Consider the following 27968-nt stretch of genomic DNA (forward strand, 5'->3'; position numbering starts at 1 on the left):
TGGTGTTTTTGAAGAATGGGCGTTCTGTCAAAACCGTTTAAAATGATGAACATTGTGTATATATGGAGACTGTTGTTTATGAGGACAACCAGGGGACCATTGTGATTACTAGGAACCCAATGTGTCAATATAGATGTAAACATGTCATTATAAATAATATCATCTCATCAGGTATGTCATCAGATAAGAAAGAATGACACCGGTTTACTGTCCAATGGACGACAGAGTAATAAATACTATGAGGGAGTTTTGATTGATTGATTGAAAACTTTATTAACAGATTGCAGAATGGGTACAATACAGTACAGCTGTTAAGGGGATGCAGACCAGAGAAAAACTTTCGTCTTGTTTACATCAGGGTCCCCCATTTTCAATTCATCAGGACATATATGACATACATGACATACAGATAGACAGTACTGCTACATCTATACATTTATGACATACCAGATTTGCAAATACAGTACTGTTTGTGATACAAAGAGTCCAGAAAAGGGAGTATATGCATTTGACGTAAAAACTGTACATTGGAGGAGGTTGGGTGGGGTTGTTTGGGGGGGGGGGTTGGGTAGGGAGGGGTTGGGGGGGAAACACTGTACCTGTACAAGCAAAACTGTACATTGGGATATTGACAACCATACTAGGTTATTTACATTGGAGGGGGTTGGGTGGGGGGAAACACTGTACAAACAAGCAAAACTGTACATTGGAATATTGACAACCATACTAGGTAAATTACTGTACATTGGAGGGGGTTGGGTTATGACATTTACAGGGGCCAGTTTTTAATTGCAGTCTCCCGTAGGTGTTCCTTGAGAGTGGTTTTGAAAGTGGGTAGTGATTCACATTCCTTTACAGCTTTGGGTAGGGCGTTCCACATTGATGTGGCATAATTGCGAAATGTGTTTAGTCCCTTGTTTGAGCCGAATCTGGGTTTAACATGATTTGTGGAGCTCCCTCTGGTGTTGTGATAGTGGTATTCACTGACCTTTGGGAAGTATTTTGACATGTACATGGGTACCTTGGTCGTGTAGTGTATCTTGTAGACCAGGCCCATTGCAAGTTGCTGTACTCTGTCGTCTACTCTAAGCCATCCTAGGTTGTCAAAGTGGGCAGGGGTGAGTCGTCCGCAAACAGGAACAAGTTGCAGTCACAAGATGACGACATGTCATTTGCATAAATTAGGAACAGTAGCGGTCTTAGTATGCTTCCTTGTGGAACAACACAGCTCACTGTGAGGGGGGGGGGGGGGGGGGGATAGGGTGAATGAATGAATGAATGAAAACTTTATTTAACAGATTGCAGAATGGGTACAATACAGTACGGCTCAATACACACAATTGTTAAGGGGATGCAGACCTGAGAAAGACGTTTGTCTTGTTTCCATCAGGGTCCCCCATTTTCAATTCATATAGACATTTATGACATACACAACATACATGACATTTATGGCATAGGGACATATAGGTATTTAGTACTGATACATTTGTGACATAAACGGTATTCAAATATACAGTACTGTTACCCCTAGATCCTGGCAGAGTATATACATATGATGGGGAGGGGACTGTACATTAGGAGGGGGTGGGTGGGAGAGAAATATACATACGGCGGGGAGGGAATATATACATGCGGTCAGGAGGAGACTGTCTATTAGGAGGTGGTGGGGGTTTTGGGCATTTACGGTGGCCAGTTTCGAATTGCAGCCTCCCGTAGGTGCTCTTTAAGAGCGGTTTTGAATGTGGGTAGGGATTTTACAGCTTTACAGCTTTGGGTAGGGCGTTCCACATTGATGTGGCATAATTGCGAAACGTATTTAGTCCCTTGTTTGAGCCGAATCTGGGTTTAACATGATTTGTTGAGCTCCCTCTGGTGTAGTGGTTGTGGTATTCACTGACCTTTGGGAAGTATTTTGACATGTACATGGGTACCTTAGTCGTATAGTGTATCTTGTAGACCAGGCCCATTGCAAGTTGCTGTACTCTGTCGTCTACTCTAAGCCATCCTAGGTTGTCAAAGTGGGCAGGGGTGAGGTGGGTTCTGGGGGTAAGGTCAAGTAGTAGTCTGACCAGTTTGTTTTGTGATGTTTGTAATTTTGTTTTAAGCGCCTTTGAGGTGCTTTGGTACCATGAGGTGCACGCATAGTCGTAGTACCCTTGAATGAGTGCTCCTGCCAGAGTCTTCAGGGTATTCTTGTTTACCAGAGAGGAGATCCGGTACAAGAATCTAGTTCGTTGGTTGACTTTTTTTATTACATTGGATGCCATTTTGTCACAGGAAAGATTTGCCTCTAGGATGGAACCCAGGTAGGTAATTTCGTCTTTCCTTGTGACAATATTGTCACCCACTGCAACTGAGAAGCCGTCGGTCTTGCTGAGTTTGTTATTTGAACCGAAGAGAATGGACTCTGTTTTGCCCATGTGTAATGAGTTTGTTATCAGCGAGCCATATGCAGATTTTGCCTAGTTCCGAGCTGAGGGTTTTTTCAACCTGCAACTTGTTCTTGTCAGAGACCAGCAGGGCTGAGTCGTCCGCAAACAGGAACAAGTTGCAGTCACAGGCTGACGACATGTCATTTGCATAAATTAGGAAGAGTAGCGGTCCTAGTATGCTTCCTTGTGGAACACCACAGCTCACTGTGAGGGGGGGGGATAGAGTACCGTTTACCTCTACCATCTGTTCTCTCCCCTCCAGGTAGGATTGCATCCAGCTCACTGATAAGCTATCAAAACTTTTCGACCTGTTCGAAGACTATTTTCTCCATGACTTTCGAGATGAATAATATAATCCCAAAAACATCCATAGGGTATGACAGTCAATATCTTCACATTAAACATGACATGATAGAAACAGGGCGGTAGTTGCCTGGGTAGGAGCCTGTTTCAAATTAAAATTGAAGGGATTTGCAAAGGTCATGTTTAATGTGAAGATATTGACTGTCATACCCTATGGATGTTTTTGGGATTATATTATTTCCTTTGTTAAATGTTTTTCCCAGAAGTCAGCCAGTATGCTAATGCAAACCTAAGTGGGAGTGTTGAGATCAGAGGTTCTGTGTAGGATTGTTAGTAACTGTCTAACTGTACATATGGCTGTTTACAGTAGTAACTGTTTACCTGCATATATAACTGTCTCCACCAGTGACTGTCTAGTTGCATATATATCTGTTCCCACTGGAGGGCGCTCTAGGCGGAGCCACCCAGGTACCCCACCTTGTGGCGAATATAAAAGCAAAGGTATACTCCCACTTCGTTCTCTCCCCCAATGTCTCTCAGTGAGAGAAGACCACGTATGTTACTGCTGCTCTTTCCATGTGAATAAAAAGAAACCACGCCAGTTCAGGCTCAAGATAGAAACCATGCCTCTTGACCACATTATTGTCGCCCTATAGCCGAATTCTGTTAACAGGTTGAATGCTTTCCAGAACGAATATAGCCTACAAGAACATCTATAGAAAGTATCCTAAAGTAGGCTACATTATATCAAATACTTTTCCACATTTACTTTTTCGACTTGTACTACTATTTTAACTTGTTCTTAAAGTAAAGTAAAGGAACTGTACTTAGAGAGAGAGAGCGAGAGATAGAGACTGGGAGAGATGATGAGGAGGTAAAGAGAGGGATAGAGAGGGGGGGGGAGGGAAAGAGAGGGGGGGAGTGAGGGCGCGTGGACACCTGGTGGTCCCGACCGCGTGCGTTCCAGTCTCGCGCTCGTGACAGTATTCGTGCCCTGAACCTCGCGCCCGATCCCCGCTCTCTCCGCGCGGCCCTGGAATTTGGCGTGCCGTCCGCTCCTGTGTTGCTGCTTGGTGTCTACGCTCAGGAGAAGAAGAACATAGAATTTGTTTGTTTCAAACGCACGGGGCTTTCCTCCTTACGTATCTCTGTCACCCCAGAATTATGATGGAGGTGGCGAAATATTTCACTCTCTATTCCCTGTCATTACATTGTCATGGCAACGGGAGGAAGACATAAAAACAGTCCGATTTAGACTTTTAGTTCTGGTGTAAGCTGTTTGGGCAAGGAAACTATAAAAGAAGGAAGGGTCAGAAAGAATACCAGCGTTGTATGCGCCAGACGTTATATATATATATTACAATTCTAACTGAGGAAATATACATAAACCGATAATAGCCAGGTCATAAAAGAGGAGATGGCTGATCCCATTCATTCAACTCAATGTTGTCCACACTTGACGGTTGACGGCACGCCAATGTGCGTCCACGCGCTACACGGTGACGTGGTGACCCTTCCTTATTTTATAGTTGCCTTGTTGTGTTTGGGTAAAATACAAAAAAAAACTAAAGTAGCTGGAAGCAGAGAGGGGCGGGGTTTGCGAATTGAATGGCGGCTCTCTGGTCTGCGTGCCCCTGCTGCAGTCTACGTGCTGGCGCAACGCGCGGCCTTCCGCTCCGTGCTCGTCCTCAACACAACAACAAGCCAAAGTGATTTTATCCGTTTCCAGACCCTGACAGCAGGCAAACACTCTGTCCGCCACACACACACACTCCACCGGTCTGAAGGTAAGGAGCCGCCGTCCGCCATGGTAACGGCCCGCGCGCTGTTGTAATATGACACAGTGTTGTTTAGCGGCGGGGGATGCCCGCGCGCTCTCGTCTCTCTCGAGCCCGTGTTCGTTCATGGCTGGAGCTCGAGCCTGTTCCCGTCGAGGCCGCGGCGGCGGCGCTGCTCGCGTGCCTGTGTCTTCTCGTTCCCGGTGTCACGGTCACGGCGGAGTCAGAGCTGTGACTGTGGCCGCGCGGTCCGGTCCCGGTTCTTCTGACACGGCGGGCACACGACGGAGATGGGGACGGAGAACATGGGGGCATTACGAAACCACCGACGTGGATTTGGTTTTTGTTTTCTAACCGGAGAACTGAGCGTGTCGGGTTAACGCCATTTTGACTAGAGGCGCATTAAAAACACAACGACTCCTCCTGTCGCCATTTCTGTGTTCAGTTCAGGGCCGAACGTTATTGTAATGTTACAAGCTACAGTTTAGAGAACCCATAACCCTTCCTCTTATATTTAACAAACTATCATTAGAGAACCCATAACCATTCCTCTTATGTTACAAGCTACCGTTAGATAAATAATAACCCATTCATCTTTTATGTAACACGTTACAGTTAAGAGAACCCATAACCCTTCCTCTTTATGTGTTTGATTGAAAAGTTTATTAAGACATTGCAGAATGGGTACAGTACAGTACAGCTCAATACATACAATTGTTAAGGGGATGCAGACCAGAGAAAGACTCGTCTTGTTTACATCAGGTCCCCCATTTTCAATTCATCGTAACATATATGACATTGATTGATTGATTGAAAAGTTTATTAACAGATTGCAGAATGGGTACAGTACAGTACAGCTCAATACATACAATTGTTAAGGGGATGCAGACCAGAGAAAGACTCGTCTTGTTTACATCAGGGTCCCCCATTTTCAATTCATCATAACATATATGACATACATGACATACAGATAGACAGTACTGCTACATCTATACATTTATGACATATCAGATTTGCAAATACAGTACTGTTTGTGATACAAAAGTGTCCAGAAAAGGAGTGTATATACATTTGGCATAGAAACTGTACATTGGAGGAGGTTGGTTGGGTGGGTTGGGTGAGGGCTGTACATTGGAGGTGGGGGGGGGGGGGGGGGTTGGGAAGGGGACACACACACATTTTACACTGTACATTGGAATATTGACAAAGCCTTACTTGGTCATTTACTGTACAACTAGGTTAGGACATTTGTAGGGGCCAGTTTCGAATTGCAGTCTCACGTAGGTGTTTTTTGAGAGTGTTTTTGAAGGTGGGTAGTGATTCACATTCCTTTACAGCTTTAGGTAGGGCGTTCCACATTGATGTGGCATAATTGCGAAACGTGTTTAGTCCCTTGTTTGAGCCGAATCTGGGTTTTACATGATTTGTGGAGCTCCCTCTGGTGTTGTGATCGTGGTATTCACTGACCTTTGGGAAGTATTTTGACATGTACATGGGTACCTTGGTCGCGTAGTGTATCTTGTAGACCAGGCCCATTGCAAGTTGCTGTACTCTGTCGTCTACTCTAAGCCATCCTAGGTTGTCAAAGTGGGCAGGGGTGAGGTGGGTTCTAGGAGTCAGGTCAAGTAGTAGTCTGACTAGCTTGTTTTGAGATGTTTGTACTTTGTTTTTTAGTGCCTTTGAGGTGCTTTGGTACCATGAGGTGCAAGCATAGTCGTAGTACCCTTGAATGAGTGCTCCTGCTAGAGTCTTCAGGGTATTCTTGTTTACCAGAGAGGAGATCCGGTACAAGAATCGCGTTCGTTGGTTGACTTTTTTTATTACATTGGATGCCATTTTGTCACAGGAAAGATTAGCCTCTAGGATGGAACCCAGGTAGGTAATTTCATCTTTCCTTGTGATAATATTGTCACCCACTGTAACCGAGAAGCCGTCGGTCTTGCTGAGTTTGTTATTTGAACCGAAGAGAATGGACTCTGTTTTGCCCATGTGTAATGATTAGGGGTGCACCGATATGAAAATTGGCCACCGATACCGATACCGATTGTTCAACTAACACAATCGGCCGATACCGATACCGATAATTGTGGCAAAAAATAAGTATTTTTAATTTTTTTTAATTTTTTTTTTAATTTTTTTTTTAATTTTTTTTAATTTTTTTAATGAAACTACTGTATATTTGTATGTGTGTTTGTATTTGTAGGCATCTTTACTTACTTAAAAAAGGAAACATCAAGAAATATGTTTATGGTATCACTGATCCCTCTCCCAGTATCGTCTGGCGGCCTGCAGAGGGATACTATTTTCTCAACCAGAGCTTTCAACCAATGCAATGGAACCATTCTGGCGGCCTGCAGCGGGATACTATTCTCTCAACCAGAGCTTTCAACCAATGCAATGGAACCATTTTGATTGACAGTCGATTCGGCCAATTACGCCACACCGCTAGCACCCACCTCCTGCTTACCACCAAGCGTTTATTCATTTTTCTACTTCGGGGCATGCCGCCATTGATCTGCTTGCTCGAATGCGAGTCAAACTTAGAACCACAACAAGCTAATACGTTAGCTGCCCGGCAGTGCCCGCCGACCAGCGCGCTCCACAGGATGGCCAAACGAGACACAATGATTTTACTGCAACAAATTTTATAATAAAACAAAGCCTTTCTATACATTTGTCTGGTTGAAAACTTTATTAACAGATTGCAGAATGTGTAGTTGGGTACGGAATGAGCAACGGAATGTAACCGAGCTATGCACGGCTTGCTTGCTATCTTCGGGTAAATACTATGCTGATGTAATTGAACGTGTAACTAACTATAATAACGTTAATGCCACAAAACGAATGTTTGTGTCATTTTAACAGCAGATACTTTCTTAAATGCCATCCTCCCGACAGAGCGGTGTTGATGGGGAGCTCTGATGGATTCGCTTGGTTGTGTTATTAACATTGAACAGCTAACCGAAAGCTAGGGTTAACTAATGTTAAAGGTTTAGCCATAACGTTACGTTGGCTAAAGTTGGGGCTATTCTTAATCCAGTAATAATGGCTGCAGACCTGCAAGCAAAGTACAGCAAGTTGGCAAAGGAGTATTCCAACGTAAATCACATTTTCACCAGTAACGTTAGTCTTCTGCCTCCCGGCTATGAACGGACTCGGAGTAATGCCTTGCTGCTATGGGTAATAATAATATGCTGATGTTATTGTCCGTGTAACACTAACTATATAACGTTAATGCCACAAAACGAATGCCTTGTTAATCATAAATAGTAACTTTGATGCAGTAGCTTGTGTGTGTGTGGGGGGGACGGCGGGCGTTGTGCAGGTAGGTCGCGAGTGATTTTTTTTTTTTTGCCTTTTGACGCTACACAAATGGATGGTTAGTTATCGGCGACTGCTATCGGCACATTTGAGCTTATCGGCCGATAGGCCGATAGCAGTCAACAAGGCACTTATCGGCCGATACCGATACCCGACCGATATATCGGTGCACCCCTAGTAATGATAGTTTGTTGTCGGCGAGCCATATGCAGATTTTGCCTAGTTCCGAGCTGAGGGCTTTTTCAACCTGTAACTTGTTCTTGTCAGAGACCAGCAGGGCTGAGTCGTCCGCAAACAGGAACAAGTTGCAGTCACAAGCTGACGACATGTCATTTGCATAAATTAGGAATAGTAGCGGTCCTAGTATGCTTCCTTGTGGAACACCACAGCTCACTGTGAGGGGGGGGGGTAGGGTACCGTTTACTTCCACCATCTGTTCCCTCCCCTCCAGGTAGGATTGTATCCAGCTCACTGATAAACTATCAAAACCAATTGCTTTTAGCTTGTCAATCAGAATGGTGTGATTGACAGTGTCGAAGGCCTTTTGTAGGTCCAGCATGACCATGCCGCAGTATTTGCCCGCGTCCACCTCTTGTTTGATGTGGTCGTTCAAGTAGAGAAGGCATGTGTCAGTGGAGTGGGATGTTCTGAAGCCAGATTGGAATACATGACATACAGATACTGCTACATCTATACATTTAAATTATGACATACCAGATTTGCAAATACAGTACTGTTTGTGATACGAAAAGAGTCCAGAAAAAAAAGTATATACATTTGATGTAGAAACTGTACATTGGAGGAGGTGGGGGGGACTGTACATTGGAGGTGGTTGGGGGGGGGGGACACTGTACAAGCAAAACTGTACATTGGAATATTGACAAGACCATACTTGGTAATTTACTGTACATTGGAGGGGGTTGTGTTAGGACATTTACAGGGGCCAGTTTCGAATTGCAGTCTCCCGTAGGTGTTCTTTGAGAGTGTTTTTGAAAGTGGGTAGTGATTCACATTCCTTTACAGCTTTGGGTAGGGCGTTCCACATTGATGTGGCATAATTGCGAAAAGTGTTTAGTCCCTTGTTTGAGCCGAATCTGGGTTTAACATGATTTGTGGAGCTCCCTCTGGTGTTGTGATCGTGGTATTCACTGACCTTTGGGAAGTATTTTGACATGTACATGGGTACCTTGGTCGTGTAGTGTATCTTGTAGACCAGGCCCATTGCAAGTTGCTGTACTCTGTCGTCTACTCTAAGCCATCCTAGGTTGTCAAAGTGGGCAGGGGTGAGGTGGGTTCTGATGGAGTCAGGTCAAACAATAGTCTGACCAGTTTGTTTTGAGATGTTTGTAATTTTGTTTTTAGCGCCTTTGAGGTGCTTTGGTACCATGAGGTGCAAGCATAGTCGTAGTACCCTTGAATGAGTGCTCCTGCCAGAGTCTTCAGGGTATTCTTGTTTACCAGAGAGGAGATCCGGTACAAGAATCGAGTTCGTTGATTGACTTTTTTTATTACATTGGATGCCATTTTGTCACAGGAGAGATTAGCCTCTAGGATGGAACCCATGTAGGTAATTTCATCTTTCCTTGTGACAATATTGTCACCCACTGTAACTGAGAAGCCGTCAGTCTTGCTGAGTTTGTTATTTGAACCGAAGAGAATGGACTCTGTTTTGCCCATGTGTAATGATGGTTTGTTATCAGCGAGCCATATGCAGATTCTGCCTAGTTCCGAGCTGAGGGTTTTTTCAACCTGTAACTAGGCCTGCCGCGATAAGCAATAAATCGATTAATTGCCGCGATAATTAAAATGAATGCAATGATTTTGACGGGCGCGATTAATTGCTATTTGCGCGTTTGTTTTAATGAGGCGGACCCAGTGCCCCTTGTCAGTCACTGTCCGTGTTGGGAGGCGGGCCGCTGGCTTTACTACAGAGCACAGCACATTGTGTCTATTCTACTAGCATTAACGTTACTCATACAAACAGAGTAAACACAGTTTTCAATCAATCAAACAACAACATTAACGAGACCCTCGTTGTGTCTATTCTGCTAACGCTAACGTTACCTCTCATTGTGTCTATTCTACAAGCGTTAACGTTAGCTAGGCTGTCTATGCTAACGTTAACGAGCATTAGGCTAACAAGCTGTAACGTTACCAGTCGCGTCTATTTGCTAACGTTAGCATTAGGTAATAACCGGTTTAAAATGGATGGTGATTACCTCACGTTGTGTCTATTCTACTAGCATTAACGTTACTCATACAAACAATCAATAGCGAGTTATATTGATCACGCTATGTACGATAGCCATGCTAAAACGCTAGCACAACATTAGCACCTAACCTAACAACAAGCCTTAACAAGTCAGCGATCTTTTTGCGAGACTAAACTCTCCGCTCGGTGGCAAATTGTGTTGATGTCGGTTTTGTTTAATCAATAAATGAGGCAGAATACACAGTGACTGTATCCTTTGTTTATTGCACTTGTGCCTGCTGCAAACATAATGATTATGAAATCCTAGAGACGCGTCTCTATTCAGTGGTCTGCAGTGTTTCACGTGACTTTTCTGGTACCCAAAAAGTACCTGAAATAATCACAACAATACTTCCGGTCCGGTCGGTGGGCTTCAAAATAAAAGTCTTAAACACCGGAAAAGACGGAGCGGTGGGCTTCAAAATAAAAGTTTTGGGAAATAAATTTCTCCAAAAAAAAAAAATTCTCTAACCGGTCGCAATAATATCGCTTATCGCGATATTTTCGGGGGCAATTAATCGCCCAGCAAAATGTGTTATCGTGGCAGGCCTACCTGTAACTTGTTCTTGTCGGAGACCAGCAGAGCTGAGTCGTCCGCAAACAGGAACAAGTTGCAGTCACAAGATGACGACATGTAATTTGTAGTGATGCACGATATATCGGCCGCCAATATAATATCGGCCGATATGGCAGTTTTTTTACACATCGGTATCGGACCGATATCAAGATAGGGCCGATATTTATAAAAAAAAAAAAAAAATGTTTTTTTTTTATTTTATTTTTTTAATCTCCTTTTTTTTTATATATATATACATGTTTTGGCCTTAAATAGTTTCAAAATATCAGTCATTTCTGAAAATAAGTTACAAAAGTAAAAAAAATTATGCGTTTTGGAAAATAGCTCTTTATTTGATTATCATAAAAAAGTGTTTTCTATACAGAGATATCGACATCGGTAAATATCGGTATCGGCCAGAACAGCAATATTAATATCGGTTATCGGTATCGGCCACAATTTTCACAATGGTGCATCACTAGTAATTTGCATAAATTAGGAACAGTAGCGGTCTTAGTATGCTTCCTTGTGGAACAACACAGCTCACTGTGAGGGGGGGGGATAGGGTACCGTTTACCTCCACCATCTGTTCCCTCCCCTCAAGGTAGGATTGCATCCAGCTCACTGATAGACTATCAAAACCAATTGCTTTTAGCTTGTCAATCAGAATGGAGTGATTGACAATGTCGAAGGCCTTTTGTAGGTCCAGCATGACCATGCCGCAGTATTTGCCCGCGTCCACCTCTTGTTTGGAAAAAAAAAAAAAAAGGGAGTCGGGTCAAGCAGTAGTCTGACTAGTTTGTTGTAACAGGCTACGTTAGAACACGCAACCTTCCTCCTACTTGTAACAAACTAGTTAGAGAACCCATAACCCTTCCTATGATCTGTAACAAGCTACCGTTAGAGAACACGCAACCTTCCTCTTATCTGTAACTAGCTACCATTAGAGACCCCATACCCTTTCTATGATCTGTAACAAACTAGTTAGAGAACCCACAACCCTTCCTCTTCTCTAACAAGCTACCATTAGATAACCCACAACAACCCTTCCTCTTCTCTAACAAGCTACCATTAGATAACCCACAACCAGGGAACACAATTAACTTTTTGACAAAAAAAAAATTAAAATAAAAAAAAATGTAAACGACCAGCCAGGCAGATTTTTTACCAGCCAAAAATTATAAATAGCTTTTTAGTATATCGCCATGTGTTATTATTACTATATAATACACTCGTATGCTATTTTCAATTAATATCATAAACAACATAAGGAATATTAGCATAATTTTGAGTAGACTGAAGGAATGAGTCTGCGTTAATAGTTTTAAATGCAAATAATTTATTGAAACATAGAAGTGGGGTCGGGACACACACTGTTTCAACTCACCACCCCCGCATCATATTGTAGTCTAGTCTGTCTTCAAACTTCCACTCCTCTCGAAACCTTTTTATATTTGAATATCAACATTATCTGTCCATCCTCAGTTTACTATAATATACTAGTGACTTCATCGTCTTTCCAAACGCACGCACACACACAGAGACAGGGAGAGTGCCCCCCCCCCCCCATTTCCCTTTCCCCAGTCCACACTTTCTGCTGTTCTCTATAGCTCTGCCTCTGATCAGGATTAGCTTGATTGGACCCGTTGTGGAATAAAACAGCAGGGACATGTTTTGGGTCACAGAATAGGCACACTAGTGACGCTCTAGACGCTACTGCTGTTGATGTTAACGGAGTTTGAGTTTCACAACACTGGGCGCGGGGCGATGACGTCGCCGTCGCCGGATTTTCAAAATAAGAGTATCGCAATATGAATCGATCTTTTTACGTGGCATCGATCCTATTTGATTATTGATAATAGATCGATATATCGATCTGGATCGATGATGTATTGTCCCACCCCTATGACCTAGTCTCTCTATACCTGATCTAGTCTCTCTATACCTGATCTAGACTAGACTCTACCTGATCTAGACTCTATACCTGATCTAGACTCTACCTGATCTAGACTCTATACCTGATCTAGACTCTATACCTGATCTAGACTCTATACCTGATCTAGACTCTATACCTGATCTAGACTCTATACCTGATCAGTCTATACCTGATCTAGACTATATACCTGATCTAGACTCTATACCTGATCTCTATACCTGATCTACTCTATACCTGATCTCTATACCTGATCTAGACTCTATACCTGATCTCTATACCTGATCTAGTCTCTCTATACCTGATCTAGACTCTATACCTGATCTACACCCTCTATACCTGATCTAGACTCTATACCTGATCTAGACTCTATACCTGATCTCTATACCTGATCTAGACTCTATACTAGGGATGGGAATCGAAAACCGGTTCCGGTTGGGAACCGGTTCCTAATTGGCCGATGCCTGGAACCGTGTGGCTCCCGTGACTTTCGATTCCCTTATCGCTGCCAGGTTTTTCCTAGTTGTGCAATAATGTTAGCGTTAGCATGTAGCCATGGCAGACTCTATTTGATTCATTAAGGGCTCGAAATTGCCTGGGTTTTGGTAATATGCTCCCGAAATGCTCCCGCTGTTTGGCTACTTCTATGTGCAGTGAAAACTACTTGAATGCTTTAGAACCTAGTCATTGATTTAGTTTAGGGTGAGCTAAAATTAGCCGCGGAGCTATCGCTAGCTAACGTGAGCTAACGCTATTTAATCAAGCTCACAAAGAGAGATAAACAGCTGACAGCGGATAGTACAGGTACAAATACAATAAAACAGCGGGTGGGGACTGTTGTGTAAACCTTGTACTCTTTAGTTCACATATAATAAGAGCCGGAATGTTTGTTTACTAAGTCTCTACTCTGAGTCTGTCAGACAGGAAGTACCATGGTGCAACATACAAATGTGTCCGTGTAGCAACACAAGCCAATACCTTACAGGACAGGGGCCCGGGGAGGGAGCTCTGTGTGTCTGTGTCTGTATGTGTGTGTGTGTGTGTGTGTGAGACAGAAGTCAGAGGAATAACAACCGGTTATTCAATAGATTAAATTAGTTTAAGAATAAAAAAATAAATACATTTTAAGAGAATCTCAAATACATTATTTTATTTAAGTGTAGGCTATAGTTAATGTTTTATTTTTTACAGTTTTTGTATTTTTCTGACATGGTAAATGGCTGCTTTTTTATATAGCGCTTTTATCCAAAGCGCTTTACAATTTGTTCCTTACATTTTACCCAATCACTCACACAACGACGGCGGAGGCAACCATGCAAGGTGCCAACCTGCTCATCGGGAGCAGTTAGGGGTTAAGTGTCTTGCTGAAGGACACATCGACACGCTGCCCGGGAGGAGCGGGAATCGAACCGGGAACCTCCGGATTGCCAGACGACTGCTCTACCTCCCGAGCCACTGTCGCCCCTGACATGGGGGCTCAACAATAAATGACAATCAGAAATGTCAAGTTGCATGTTGTTATTCTAACCAGCTTAGTTCTGTTGCATTTCCAATTTATTTATTTAAATTATAAATTGATCAGGTATCGATAAGAGAATCGATAAAGAATCGAATCGATAAGCAGAATCGATAATGGAATCGTATCGATAAAATCCTATCAATTCCCATCCCTACTCTATACCTGATCTCTATACCTGATCTAGACTCTATACCTGATCTAGACTCTATACCTGATCTCTATACCTGATCTAGACCCTCTATACCTGATCTCTATACCTGATCTAGACTCTATACCTGATCTCTATACCTGATCTAGACTCTATACCTGATCTAGACTCTATACCTGATCTAGACTCTATACCTGATCTAGACTCTATACCTGATCTCTATACCTGATCTAGACTATACCTGATCTGTTTAGTGGTTGCCAGATGCCTGTTTTTAAGTTCCAGCATAGAGGTAGGAGCTGGAAAACACTGCGGTTCCATAGCCTGAAGTCTTATGTAGAGAGACAGAGAGAGAGAGAGACAGAGACAGAGAGAGAGAGGTACACACATAAATCAACGTTACAGAATTGTCCTAGTAATGAAAGCCTAACTAGCCGCATGTGGCGGTCCTCTGTTTCACCTTGCCTATCCCCTCCCCTTCCGGCCCCTCTTCCAATGCCCTTGCTCATCCTGCTTGCTCATCCTGCCTCCTCTGCCACGTGTCCTTCCCCCCCCCCAGCGAGAGAGCGAGTGTGTAACGTTATCCAGCCGGCTAGCTACTGATAGCTCCCGACATCAACAAATGCTCCAGCAATAGTCCAGTGCATAATACCTCCGTTGGCTAGGTAGCTCACTAGTCACTACGAAATGTCGCAGTAAACGAAATAGTTCACTGAGGCGTTGTCCCAACGCCATCCAGCAGTAGCTACAGATAGCTCCTGACATCAATGTCCTACAACATGCGTATTCGAGTCCCTGGCTTACATCGCATGAGGGCTGCTGAATAGGGTCCAGCTGTAGCGCAGGAGAATCCTTTTGCATGCTGAATGTAGAGTTTAGGGTCCAGCTGCAGCGCCGGAGAATCCTTGCTGGAGCTGGAGGCCACTCGAGTATACACACAGACAGTGGAGCTGTTTGCAGACAGCGAGGTGGCGATGTCTCGCAGATAACACAATCACAAGTATGATTATATAATATATATATTTTATTAAAAAAAATATTATATAAAATAATAATTTTTTTTTAATCAAAAAAAAGTTGGCAGGTAAGAAATATGCTTGGCGGGTAGATTCTTCCCATCTACCCGCCACTGGCCGGTGAGTCAAAAAGTTTATTTCGCTCCCTGGATACACCGCTGGCTCTGGCTAACTGTTAGTTCCATTCTTATAATGCATATGATCCAGTGGCGGTAGGTTGCCCCCTGGTGGAATATAATAATCTATGCACTGGTGCGTAGAAGAACGTGCGCGGACTGATGACGACATCAACTCGAGACATTCGCAGCAGCAAAACAAGTGAGTCTATTAACACTTTCAGTGCCGGCCGTGTTTTCCTTTTTACCCCGTTGAATGCCACCATCCACGGCCAATGTTAACGTTAATATCGCCTAATCTATGTTTTAAATTATGGCTATGTGTCTAATCTGTAGGGATGGGTACCTTTCACATTTGAACCGATACCGGTACCTGTGAATCGATACCGGTACCCAACGGTACCTTTTTTCGGTACTTTAGTCTCAAGAAATTTAATTTACCTACCTCAGTCGTAAAAAAAAAAATCCAAACTTCAAATAACTACAATTTCGACAGTTTTCGGCTTGTCATTGCTCCGACTGCTTTGTTGTTGAATCAAGTCAAATCCTAGGTAAGCATATATTGTGCGTGTGAACGTTGACATGACATTCGGTTCGGTGCCTCAAAAGTACCGAATTCGGTACCCATCCCTACTAATCTGCCTGTCGCTTATCAAAGACTCATTTTCCAGTCAACATTGGCTGGCAAGGCAGATTAAATCGCTTCATTTCCATTTGATAGAATTTTGAAAATCACCCGTTTTCCGAGGAAAAACAACCCATGCCTATGATAATCGCCTTTTACTGGAATATTCCAGAACGTTGTCATTTGTCGGCCTATTTATGAATAGTTTTCAAATAAACGCTAGATGATCGATAGTAGGCTATATGTGTGCGCACGCTCGTGCCGTGCGCTGATAATCGCTGCTCTTATTTCCTCATGGCTTTTACAGTCAAAACAGCCATATCACATATCACATAAACGCTTATATCTCTGTGAAAACGAGTCTGATTATCCTAACACTGATAACATAGATTCCTTACCCGAGGTCAGATGGTATCCAAATGGTTTATTCCAATTTCCAATCGCCATTAGAATAGATCGATAAATGTATTGATCCATCGTGTGTACAGTATAACACATGAACCGCGCGGCTCAAGAGGCTCCAGAATGAACTCTGGTAGACCCAGGCTGCATCAGTGAGAAGTAAAATGTGGAGTCAGAAATCCGTTCTCCCATTCACTTTCATTGAGTCCATTCCAAAAGGGTGATTTACCATCTGGGAGACGATAGGGGGCGCTTTTTTCACATCTGAGTGGCGGCGGTCCCTGGATCCGAATTTCCCCAAGGGGATTAATAAAGGAATATCTTATCTTATCTTTATCTCCAACGGTAGGCTTGCGTGATGCAATATGATTTCAGATTGCTAATAAAAAAAAAAAAAAAAAAAAAACGAGAATACTCATGACCGTGGCATTCAGCGGTCGGGGCGTAAACCAGAGAAAAGCCGTGAGTGGCACTCAAAGTGTTAATAGCCCGTCCGTCAGCGCCGGGCATAAGAAGTTAATTAAACTTGACAGACATTATATCGACGATAATTATCGATATCAAGTGATATGAAAATAATTTTATAATTTTATCGCGATAACGTTTTTGGCCATATCGCCAAGCCCTAACCTAGGATAGCATTAGCTACCTGAGGCTGTGATTCTAGAATCAATTAATCAATATGTTTTAGGCTAATTTAGTTATGCCACGTTGTTTTAAACATGTAGCTACGGCTCTCTCTCTATATATTCTTCTGTTGAATTCGTTTACTGTTATGAAACTTAAAAGGGGGATGCATTACAGACCGACTGTCGTTTGGGTAAAAAAACAAGTTACATTAGCATAACTTTTTTTTTTTGTCCACTTTTTCTCCCATTTTCTATATTTTTCTCCCATCCCAATTTCGTAACATCCAATTCAACCCTCCCCTGTCACGAACGCTGTTTCTTGCCTCCCACAAGCCGGCTGCAATGTGGACTAAGTCATACATTGCACAAGTCCCCTCCGGTACTTGAGGTAACAGCAGTCGCATCTTTTCACCTGCGCAGCTCGATCTCTCAGTGGCGAGGAGTAACGCGTGGGAGGCTCACGCTGCCCCCGATACTTCCTGATTCTACTGCGCAGGCGCACCAACCGACCTGTAGGAGTCGCTGTCCACAACGCCCGATCCCCACCCATCAGTTTCCCACCCCCTAATACGGCCAATGTGTATTAGTACGGACGACCAGCTAAACTGAAAGCAAATGTGGAGCGCTGGGTTCGAACAGGCAAGCCCAGCGTCTCCAGATTTCGTGGTGAGCGCCTTGCCCACTACGCCACGTAGCCGCCCTCCATCGATCCGCATAACTATTAGAGCACACCTAGCATTGCTAGGGTCTCGCTGCTTTCAAAAGTCACTCTCCATCCATACCCTTAATTTAACCACACACATGATTTAACCATTCACACCAACAACCATTATGTTAGGAGCTAGCCAGACAGTTGCAGTTAACGTTAGCTAGCTTAACTTAGCATCAAGAGGCCAGGAAGCCGAGGGACTGACTCGACCAGTCCTTGTTGACATTTAAAAACCCAAGATGTTCCTCTGAATTAACACGGACTGATGTTACAGAGAAGAGGAAGGGTTGTGGGTTTATCTAATGGTAGCTTGTTAGAGAAGATGAAGGGTTGTTGTGGGTTATCTAATGGTAGCTTGTTAGAGAATAGGAAGCGTTGTTGTGGGTTATAATGGTAGCTTGTTAGAGAAGAGGAAGGGTTGTGGGGAGGGAACAAAATAAGTACCCGCCAAGTAGGCCTGCCACGATAACACATTTTGCTGGGCGATTAATTGCCCCCGAAAATATCGCGATAAGCAATATTATTGCGACCTTAGAGAATTTTTTTTGAGAAATTTATTTCCCAAAACTTTTATTTTGAAGCCCACCGCTCCGTCTTTTCCGGTGTTTGACTTTTATTTTGAAGCCCACCGACCGGACCGGAAGCAGAAACTATGAGCCGACAACATGCCTCGTCCGGTTCTGTTTTTGAGCTAATGATAAAACAAATTGTTGGTGAACAACTACCTTTCGGTTAGTTTTAACGTTAGCTACTAACGTTAGATGCAGCTACTACAGGCAATCAACGATGAGGAGGAAGCGTCAAAGCAGTAATAGAATAGCTGTGGTGCGTAAGCACTGCAGCACGACTCGAAACTACCGGAGTGTTATAATAAATTAATTCATGTTTAACTTGTCCCCGTGTCCAGTCCTTTGACTAGCCCCACCCGTTCATTGTAAACAATGATGCATGTAATTGTATTAACGTTATTCTGTGTTGTACTTGTAGCTATGCTATACGTTGTATTTCGTTTGTTAGATATTTAGCTAATGTTGTTAGCATGGAATGAGAATCAAAGCTCTATCTTTCATCTTTATTTAGCAGTCCAGTTTCTCCGGGCAGTAGCGAGTAACTACTTGGGTCTAAAAATAGCTAACGTTACACTACAAATAATGCTACTTGGTTAAAAGGAGCAACACTATTGAGAAATGTAGTTAAGCTGTGGCGTTGCCCCACGGAGCTCCCGTGCTGTACTCTAGTAACGTCAGCGGCCCGCCTCCCAACACGGACAGTGACTGAAGGGGCACTGGTTCCGCCTCATTAAAACAAACGCGCAAATAGCAATTAATCGCGCCCGTCAAAATCATTGCATTCATTTTAATTATCGCAGCAATTAATCGATTTATTGCTTATCGCGGCAGGCCTACCGCCAAGCGCCAATGCGGGCAGATTTAAGGTTTGGCGAGTAACAATGAGAGGTCTGCCCGCCACCTGGAGGCTGGCGTGTAACAAAATAGTTCATATCGATACTCTTATTTTGAAAATCCTGTGGCGGGTCTCATTTCCGCCCCAAGCGCAGCTCCAGCTATAACATCTATTACGTTAGCGTAAGCTAACAAGTAGAGATGTTCCGATACCATTTTTTTCCTTTCCGATCCGATTCCGATACCTAAGCTTTGGGTATCGGCCGATACCGATACTTATCCGATACCAGTGCATACATAAAAAAAAAAAATAAAAAAAATATATATATAAATTTTTTATAAATATATATATATTTTTTATTTTTTTTAACAAATACTGTTTTATATATACTGTTTTTTAGTAATAACTAGAAAGTAATGGTATTTATTCAACAACAGGTGATTGTATAGATTTGTATTAGTATCATTAATCAATGAGTATGGGGCTTCAGCACTGCAGATATACCCTACTCCAATGATCCACACGGACATTATACGTTGCTGCACTTGCTACCCACTGGCTCTGCAGATATACCCTACTCAGTCTGTCTACAAGGCTCCGTTGAAGTAGCAGAGGATCTGTTGTGATTTTTGCACAATAAATATTCAACATTCTCTTTTGAGACTCTGCCTCAGACTCTTATCATTTGGCACTAAAAGCTAAACATTGTCGCCGATATGGCTGTCCGCAACATGTCATTAATTGTGTACGCGACGTGCAATTGTGCAATGACGACGTTACCGTTAGCTAGCATGAGCTACCGGTATATGGGAAGACCATAGAAGACTGTAACGTTACTGGTGACATTGTGATTTAACTTGGAATACTCCTTTGCCAACTTGCTGTACTTTGCTTGCAGGTCTGCAGCCATTATTGCTGGATTATATGAATAGCCCCAACTTTAGCCAAGGTAATGTTAAAGCTAGCTTTCGGTTAGCTGTTCAATGCTAATAACACCAGCCACCAAGCGAACCCATGAGCTCCCCGTCAACACCGCTCTGTCGGGACGATGACATTTAAGAAAGTATCTGCTGTTAAAATGACAAATGGCATTGACACTTTAATCGATTAAGCACACGTTTGTTTTATAATGCTTACTCAACAGACCACAGTGTTGTTGATAAATTACGTCATATGGTATCGGAGCGCAGCATTAGAGGGTACTCGCCGATACCAGCATTTTAGCCAGTATCGGCGGCTTTTCCGATACTGGTATCGGTATCGGAACAACTCTAATTAGAGGGTACTCGCCGATACCGATACCAGCATTTTAGCCAGTATCGGCGGCTTTTCCGATACTGGTATCGGTATCGGAACAACTCTAATCCACACTACACAGTAGGGGTGGACGGTATAAACGGTATACGGTATAAACGGTATGAATTTGCTCTACGGTATGGATTTTTACTATACCGTGTAACCGGTAGGGGAGCTCTAAAATAGCAATGACGTCATGTAACCACAGCGCGACTATTTCACTCGCATTTGCCCCTAAAAATAGATAGAATTAGTCATAGATAATAGATATGTGCGAACTGGAAAGTTATTTAGGAGGCTTCGCGCAGTGGGCGTGCCAGCCCCTACCGCACGCATGTAAACACGGGTCTAGTAGTCTAGTGGGACGGGACACGGGAGGAGGGCGGCGTCTCCCTGAGCTAACGTTAGCTTAGTTACCGTTACAAAATGACCCAGTCAACTATTCACTTTTAGTTTAATACATGATGAGGCATTGTCTAACCGAACGGTATCTAGTCGGCCAGCTACCGATAGCTCCTGACATCAACAAACGCTCCACAAAGTCTAGTAGAGACGTGTATGCTACCTGTTAGCTCACGTTAGCGCAAGTTAGTTCACCGTTCAAAACGAAATGTCCCATTGAACTAAATAATTCACTGAGGCGTTGTATTAACGTTATATATCCGGCTAGCAGTAGCTACAGATAGCTCCTGATATCAATGTCTTATAACTAGGGATGCCCCGATCACGTTTTTTGCCACCGATACCGATCACCGATCGTCGTGAGCCATATCGGCCGATACCGATCCGATACCGATCGTTTTTGATTAAAAATTATTTTATATAATTTTTTTTTTATAAAATATATATATTATATAATTAGACTTGTACTTGTATTATCTGCGAGACATCGCCACCACGCAACAAGTCAAAATGCTCGCTATCTGCAAACAGCTCCACTGTCTGTGTGTACTCTAGTAGCCTCCAGCTCCAGCAAGGATTCTCCTGCGCTGCAGCTGGACCCTATTGGTATAACGTTACTGTGCTTTGGTCATATCACATTCAGCAAGCCCTCAGCTCGAATACGCATTGAATCAATGTTATAAGACATTGATATCAGGAGCTATCTGTAGCTACTGCTAGCCGGCTAGATGACGTTAAGACAACGCCTCAGTGAACTATTTAGTTCAATGGGACATTTCGTTTTGAACAGTGAACTAACGTCAGCTAACGTGAGCTAACGGAGGTATCAACATGGACTACTAGACTTGCTGGAGCATTTGTTGATATCAGGAGCTATCAGTAGCTAGCCGGCTAAATACCGTTAGACAATGCCTACTAAAAGTGAATAGTTGACTGGGTAATTTTGTTTAAACAGTAACGATAGCTAGGTAGCTAATGTTAGCTCAGGTCGAATGCACTATAGACTGAGCAGAGGACTCAGAGGAGCCTCCTCCTCTGTGTTTACAAACTGTACACAGGTGCGGGCGGGGCTAGGGAGGAGGAGCAGCGGCAGTTTGCAGGTCCTGTGTGTCTCAGACAGACAGCGAGTGAGATCTCCGCTTGATCGGTTTCCGTGATCGGCGAATATGACTCATTATCGGAATTCACCGATCGCATATTTATACTGATTATCGGCCGATAACGATCGGTGGCCGATCGATCGGGGCATCCCTACTTATAACACTGATTCGATGCGTATTCGAGCTGAGGGCTTGCTGAGCACAGTTAAGTAACGTTATGCCAATAGGGTCCAGGTGCAGCGCCGGAGAATCCTGGCCGTAGCTCTGCTCGAGGCTACTCGAGTATAGGTCCAGGTGCAGCTCCGGAGAATCCTGGCCGTAGCTGGAGGCTACTAGAGTACACACAGACAGTGGAGCTTGTTGCGTGGTGGCGATGTCTTGCAGATAATACAAGTACAAGTCTAATTATATAATATATATATTTTATTAAAAAAAAAATTATATAAAATATTTTTTTTTTTTTTATCAAAAACGATGATACCGTGATATATACCGTTACCGTCTATGCTTCAAATTATACCGTGGTATACATTTTAGACCATACCGTCCACCCCTACTACACAGCATTTATAGACATAAATAAACATCATGGCTCATCTCCTAGTCTGGATATTCAGTAGGTGGTGTCAAAGAGGCAACTACCCATGTGACCTGAGGATACTAGTAAAACATTTAGAAATATTCAATTGCAAATAGAATCAATTATTGTTGATTTGTCTGGTAAATTAATCGTTTAGATTAATCAACTAATCCATATAATAATAGACAGATTAATCGTTAACAAGATAATCGTTAGTGACAGCCCTAATACTATATGATATATACATAATGTAGGTATGTGTGGCAAGGGCAAGCATGCCAGGCTGCTTTGGGGTGCTATTTCGGGGCCGGATTATCAATTTATCATACCTCAGACAGGTATGATAAACTGATAATCCGGCCCCGATTGTGCCTCAGTCAGAATGGGATATGGTATGCTAGCTCAAGTAGGTGCATCATTTGCTGAAATCCTTCGCTGTCAACCATGTATTACTGATCATGGATGGATACAGTGCGTACATTGCAGTGTTGCTTGCTAGGGCTGTCACAATTGGCCTAAAATTACATTTGACTAGTAACACACATAGGTTCGAACCATTTCGAATATATATTATTGCGCATTATGTGAACTAAATAAATTGCCTTCATGATCAACATAGACCAGCCCCCCCCCGCCTCCCTTTCTCTCAGATTTGCGCTAGATTGAGAAGGGGTTTTCTCTTGGAGCGAGATCAAATGAATAAACGTTTAGGGTATATAGAACATTCAATTCATACACAATATTTTTTCCTTGGCATTAAAACGGGTAATAGTAATCAAACCATTGGGACCTGCATGCCGCTGTTATCTCTATTTCATTATTCAATATCTAGAAGTTTTACCCTGAGGGATGATTTACAATTTAAGTGCTATTAAAAAAACATAGGCTACTTACATTCTTGACGCTAGAACTCTCAAAATAGTGTTGGCATGAAAAAAGAAGGTAGGCCAGCTGTAGTTTACATAGCGTGTACGTACAACTTGTATAATGAGTTCCACAAGTTGATACAAATCTGAAGAATTTCCAAACAGGGCTTTTGGATTGCTCAGAGTGCAAATCAGTGTAGTGTCTTGGCGACCAAAGTGGGTTCTAACCTCTCTGCCATCACGGAATGCGGTTGTTGTTGTTGTTGTTCCTGGCATCTTCTTCAGCTCTGCTAAGGCCTTGCGTGTCTCTTGTCCGTCATGCAGCTCATTCAGGCCCATTACGAGAAGTTGAGAGGAAGACAGCCGGGGGCTGTGTTTTTCCCCACAATCGAACATAAATGTTAACACAAATGTGTTTTATTTAATTTTCAAGAGTCTATTAATAATTCTATACTATATTATAACTAGGCCTAACAAAAATAATGGTTGGTTTCAGGTTGCCGACCGACCCTGCCGATTTAGGTGCGACCCAATATATTTTATGAGTTTTAAAAAAAAATTATATATTTAAAAAAAAAAAATCAGATTTTTTTTTTTTTTTTTTATAATAAAGTTTCATAGAAATCTTAGTCAAACATTTAGTATTATGGATATTAAACATGCTGGCAGAGTACATGCATCCATGTTGTTGTGAACATTTTAATTAAATAAAGAAATTCCCTATCCATAGTCGCCGTGGGAAAGAATAAAATAAAAAAATAAAATAAAATAAATTCCCTACCTACCCATGGCCAAACTGACAACCAACCTGAAACCAACTATTATTTTTGTTAGGCCCTATATATTCTATATATATATAAAATATTTGTTGACAGCCCTATTGCTTGCAGTCTGTGTGCAGTAGATGTGCATGTGTTTGGTTCCCATGTTTGAGTGGCATGTAGTATGATGTACATACTTTATATAGATGTAGTATGATGTACATTCTTTATATATGTAGTACATACTTTATATATATGTAGTATGATGTACTTTATATATGTAGTACATACTTTATATATGTGTAGTATGATGTACATACTTTATATATGTAGTACATACTTTATATATATATAGTATGATGTACATTCTTTATATATGTAGCACATACTTTATATATATAGTATGATGTATACTTTATATATGTAGTACATACTTTATATATATAGTATGATGTACATACTTTATATATGTAGTACATACTTTATATATATGTAGTATGATGTACATTCTTTATATATGTGGTACATACTTGATACTTTATATATGTACTGTAGTACATACAAGGAATTAGGACTCAGCAGCGCCTGCCTCCCCTCAGATGTCGGAGACGGTGAAGTACGTGGACGACGAACACAAGACGGTGTTCCTGAAGCTACTGAACGAGCAGCGCCTGGAGGGGGAACACTGCGACATCGCCGTGGTGGTGGAGGACGTCAAGTTCAGAGCCCACCGCTGTGTCCTGGCTGCATGCTCCAACTACTTCAAGAAACTCTTCAAGAAACATGAGGTAGGGGCGCCCCCAATTGGCGAACCATGTAACACGCTGCGTCGCGAAGCGGCCGACCCGGGTTCGATTCCCGGACCCGGCGTCCTTTGCCGAATGTCTTCCCCCCGCTATGTCTCCCGCTCTCTCTCCTCTCTCTCCTCTCTTCTCTCTCTCTCTCTCTCTCTCTCTCTCTCTCTCTCTCTCTCTCTCTGTTAGAGCCATATGAAATCCGTTTTTATTATTTTCCAAATTCCATAAAATTTTTTCCCAAATTCAGTTTTTCCCGTTTTAATATTTCAAAATTCTGTATTTAGCTTTTTTGTGCTCATTTTACCATCAGAAATAGTGTTTAATAATTGGGAATGAATGAATGTCCACAATTGAATAAGATATAACCGTCCATTTAATGTTTTTAAGTGCTGCAACTCAGAAATACAGTTCAATTTTACACAATATTTTTCAAATAATATTGTGACAAAATAAAAATGCACACAAATAAATACACATTTCAAGTGTAAAACAATAGATACAGCTTACAGCTACTACTGACATTATCACAATGACTGTCAGTAGCCTAGCTATATCTATTATATTGTGATGCAATATAGTAATGCATAATTTAGGCACCTTTAGTTTATTTCGTTTATAAAGGACAGTGTGTACTGACAATCATTTGCATTAAACAAATGGATGGGTGCACCAGATTTAGCTAGAAGCTATCATTTCCATCTATAGTCCTATGTACTGTAACGTTACATAGCTATTTAATCACAATAGTGATTTTTGCGGGTCCAGTCCGCGGTACGTTGACAGAATTAGCAAAACACCTTATCGCCGGAGGCATAAAAGTAATTAGGATACTGCTCTGCTCTGAATTTAGGGCTTATTGCGGAATTTCTTAGCTTCTTGACAGCGTTAACACAGAAGCAGCGAGACGCTTGGACACTGCTGTTGTGTGTAACGCGCAGCGGTCCCTGCCTCCCCGGTCATGTTTGCTTTGCAATAAACGTTCCACCCAAAAACGGAATTTCAGTCCAGATTAGGCCAAATTCTGCAATATTCCACGTTTTGCAGTTGATTCCATTTTTATTGGTCAGTTCCGTGATTCCGTCCGCGATTCCGTGAACGCGTATTTCATATGGCTCTACTCTCTCTCTCTCTCTCTCTCTACCGGACTGCCGGGTAGTAAAAACAATAAAAATCGACCAAAAACATGATAATAAAAAAAACATGAGGTAACACCAGTGCTGCTGATGGTACTAATTAGGGATGGCACGATACCAATTTTTCATATCCGATACCGATATCATAGGGCTGGGCGATATGGCCTAAAAATAAAATCTCTGGTTCTTTTTTATTTTTTTTCGATTTACGATTTTAATCAATTTTTTTCTCTTGAAAACTAGAAATCATTCAAATAACCTTTTGTTTTTATTTGACACAAAAAAAATATCAAACTAAGATGAATTTCCCTATTGGGATTGAAGTGCAAACCTAACTTTCACCAATCTTCACTTAATCTTTTTTTTATAATTATATATATAAAGGTTACTCTTGATCAAACAAAAATGAATGCCCCTATTGGGATTAATGCAATAACTTAGTGCAATAACTTGCTTTTTCACAAAACTTCACTTAACACATTGTCCGCCATGCATTGTACCCATTAGTGTTGTCAAAAATATCGAAGTATCGATACATATGTGACCAGGTATGGACTTCAGGGTCATGTTGAGGGATCTTCATTTTTTTTTTTTTTTTTTTTTTTTTAACATATTATGAAAGTACAGATTCATACCTTCAAAATAAGCCATCACTTGAACATTTTGGTGGGATACTTTGCAAGCTACTTCCTATGATTCATGGTGATATCACAAAACGTATTCAGAGATAATAGCCTTCAAGAGACGAGCAGGCTATTCGGTGACAATAGTGAAACAACTACAACACTACCCAGAAGTCATTGTAATCCATGGCCCCCTCTCTCTAGGGCAATTAACACCTGGCAGCTTTCCAGTCTGAGGCTCTTTGTTATTACAATGAGTCTGGTGACTGCAAACACAACACCCAGAGGAAAAAGGAAAAGTCATGATAGTTTATTAAAAAATGTGTGTGGTAGTGAAAGGTTAACCTTCTGTAGTGTGGTAGTGAAAGGTTAACCTTCAGTAGTGTGGTAGTGAAAGGGTTAATCTTCTGTAGTGTGGTAGTGAAAGGTTAACCTTCTGTAGTGTGGTAGTGAAAGGGTTAACCTTCTGTAGTGTGGTAGTGAAAGGTTAACCTTCTGTAGTGTGGTAGTGAAAGGTTAACCTTCTGTAGTGTGGTAGTGAAAGGGTTAACCTTCTGTAGTGTGGTAGTGAAAGGTTAACCTTCTGTAGTGTGGTAGTGAAAGGTTAACCTTCTGTGGTGTTGTAGTGAAAGGTTAACCTTCTGTAGTGTGGTAGTGAAAGGGTTAACCTTCTGTAGTGTGGTAGTGAAAGGGACCCTGATAATAAACAAGAGACAAATCAAGTTTCAAGATTTTATTAGCATTTAAAATAACACGAGATAAAAATAGACATGCTAAAGTCAATGTTCAATGTTCTGATGGCCTCTCCAGATGATCACCGTGGTCTTTTTGAACCGCTGATGGATATTTTGGCTGGTGGTGCTGGGCATGTTATGTCCTGGGCTTCCTCATCACAGAACTCTCTGATCTTGTGGAACAGATAGTGTTGTCTTGCAGAGTCCAGTCCCGGTGGTGGCAGCACAGGAAGTCCATCTATAGGCGGCAGGACACGGACGTCACGGAGCAGCTGGAATCTGGTTTCAGCGCCATCAATAGACATCTTTGCCACAACCACACCAGGTTCCTTGGAATCAAAGCTGCAATAATAAAGTGAAACGTTAGTACAGGGCACATAACAATATCAATGCATTTGTATCATTTGCCAATGACATTCTTTGCACTAAAGTGTGAATAATTAATTACAGTAAATACACAACACACAGTGACCACACCCACCTAAAGTGCTGGTACTGCTTGATCTGTGGCAGTGGCTTGAAGTAAGGCCCCAG

The 27968-nt window shown here is 42.2% G+C and overlaps 1 protein-coding gene across 2 annotated transcripts in view; it reads left to right on the forward strand.

Moving 5' to 3' along the window:
- The first annotated feature begins 4351 nt into the window (after positions 1 to 4351).
- Positions 4352 to 27968, forward strand: part of zbtb14 (zinc finger and BTB domain containing 14) — a 69400-nt gene continuing 45783 nt past the window's right edge. The window contains exons 1-3 of one of the 2 annotated variants that reach the window (XM_084326227.1): positions 4352 to 4522; positions 20041 to 20091; positions 24747 to 24935. In XM_084326227.1, coding sequence (XP_084182353.1) covers positions 24747 to 24935 — 189 coding nt within the window. In that variant the 5' untranslated portion in view covers positions 4352 to 4522; positions 20041 to 20091. The remainder of the gene's footprint in view (positions 4523 to 20040; positions 20092 to 24746; positions 24936 to 27968) is intronic. The other variant, XM_084326226.1, reaches the window with a different exon arrangement.

The sequence above is a fragment of the Notolepis coatsorum genome (genome assembly GCF_963971535.1).
Source record: "Notolepis coatsorum genome assembly, chromosome: 12".
Classification (NCBI taxonomy): Eukaryota; Metazoa; Chordata; class Actinopteri; order Aulopiformes; family Paralepididae; genus Notolepis; species Notolepis coatsorum.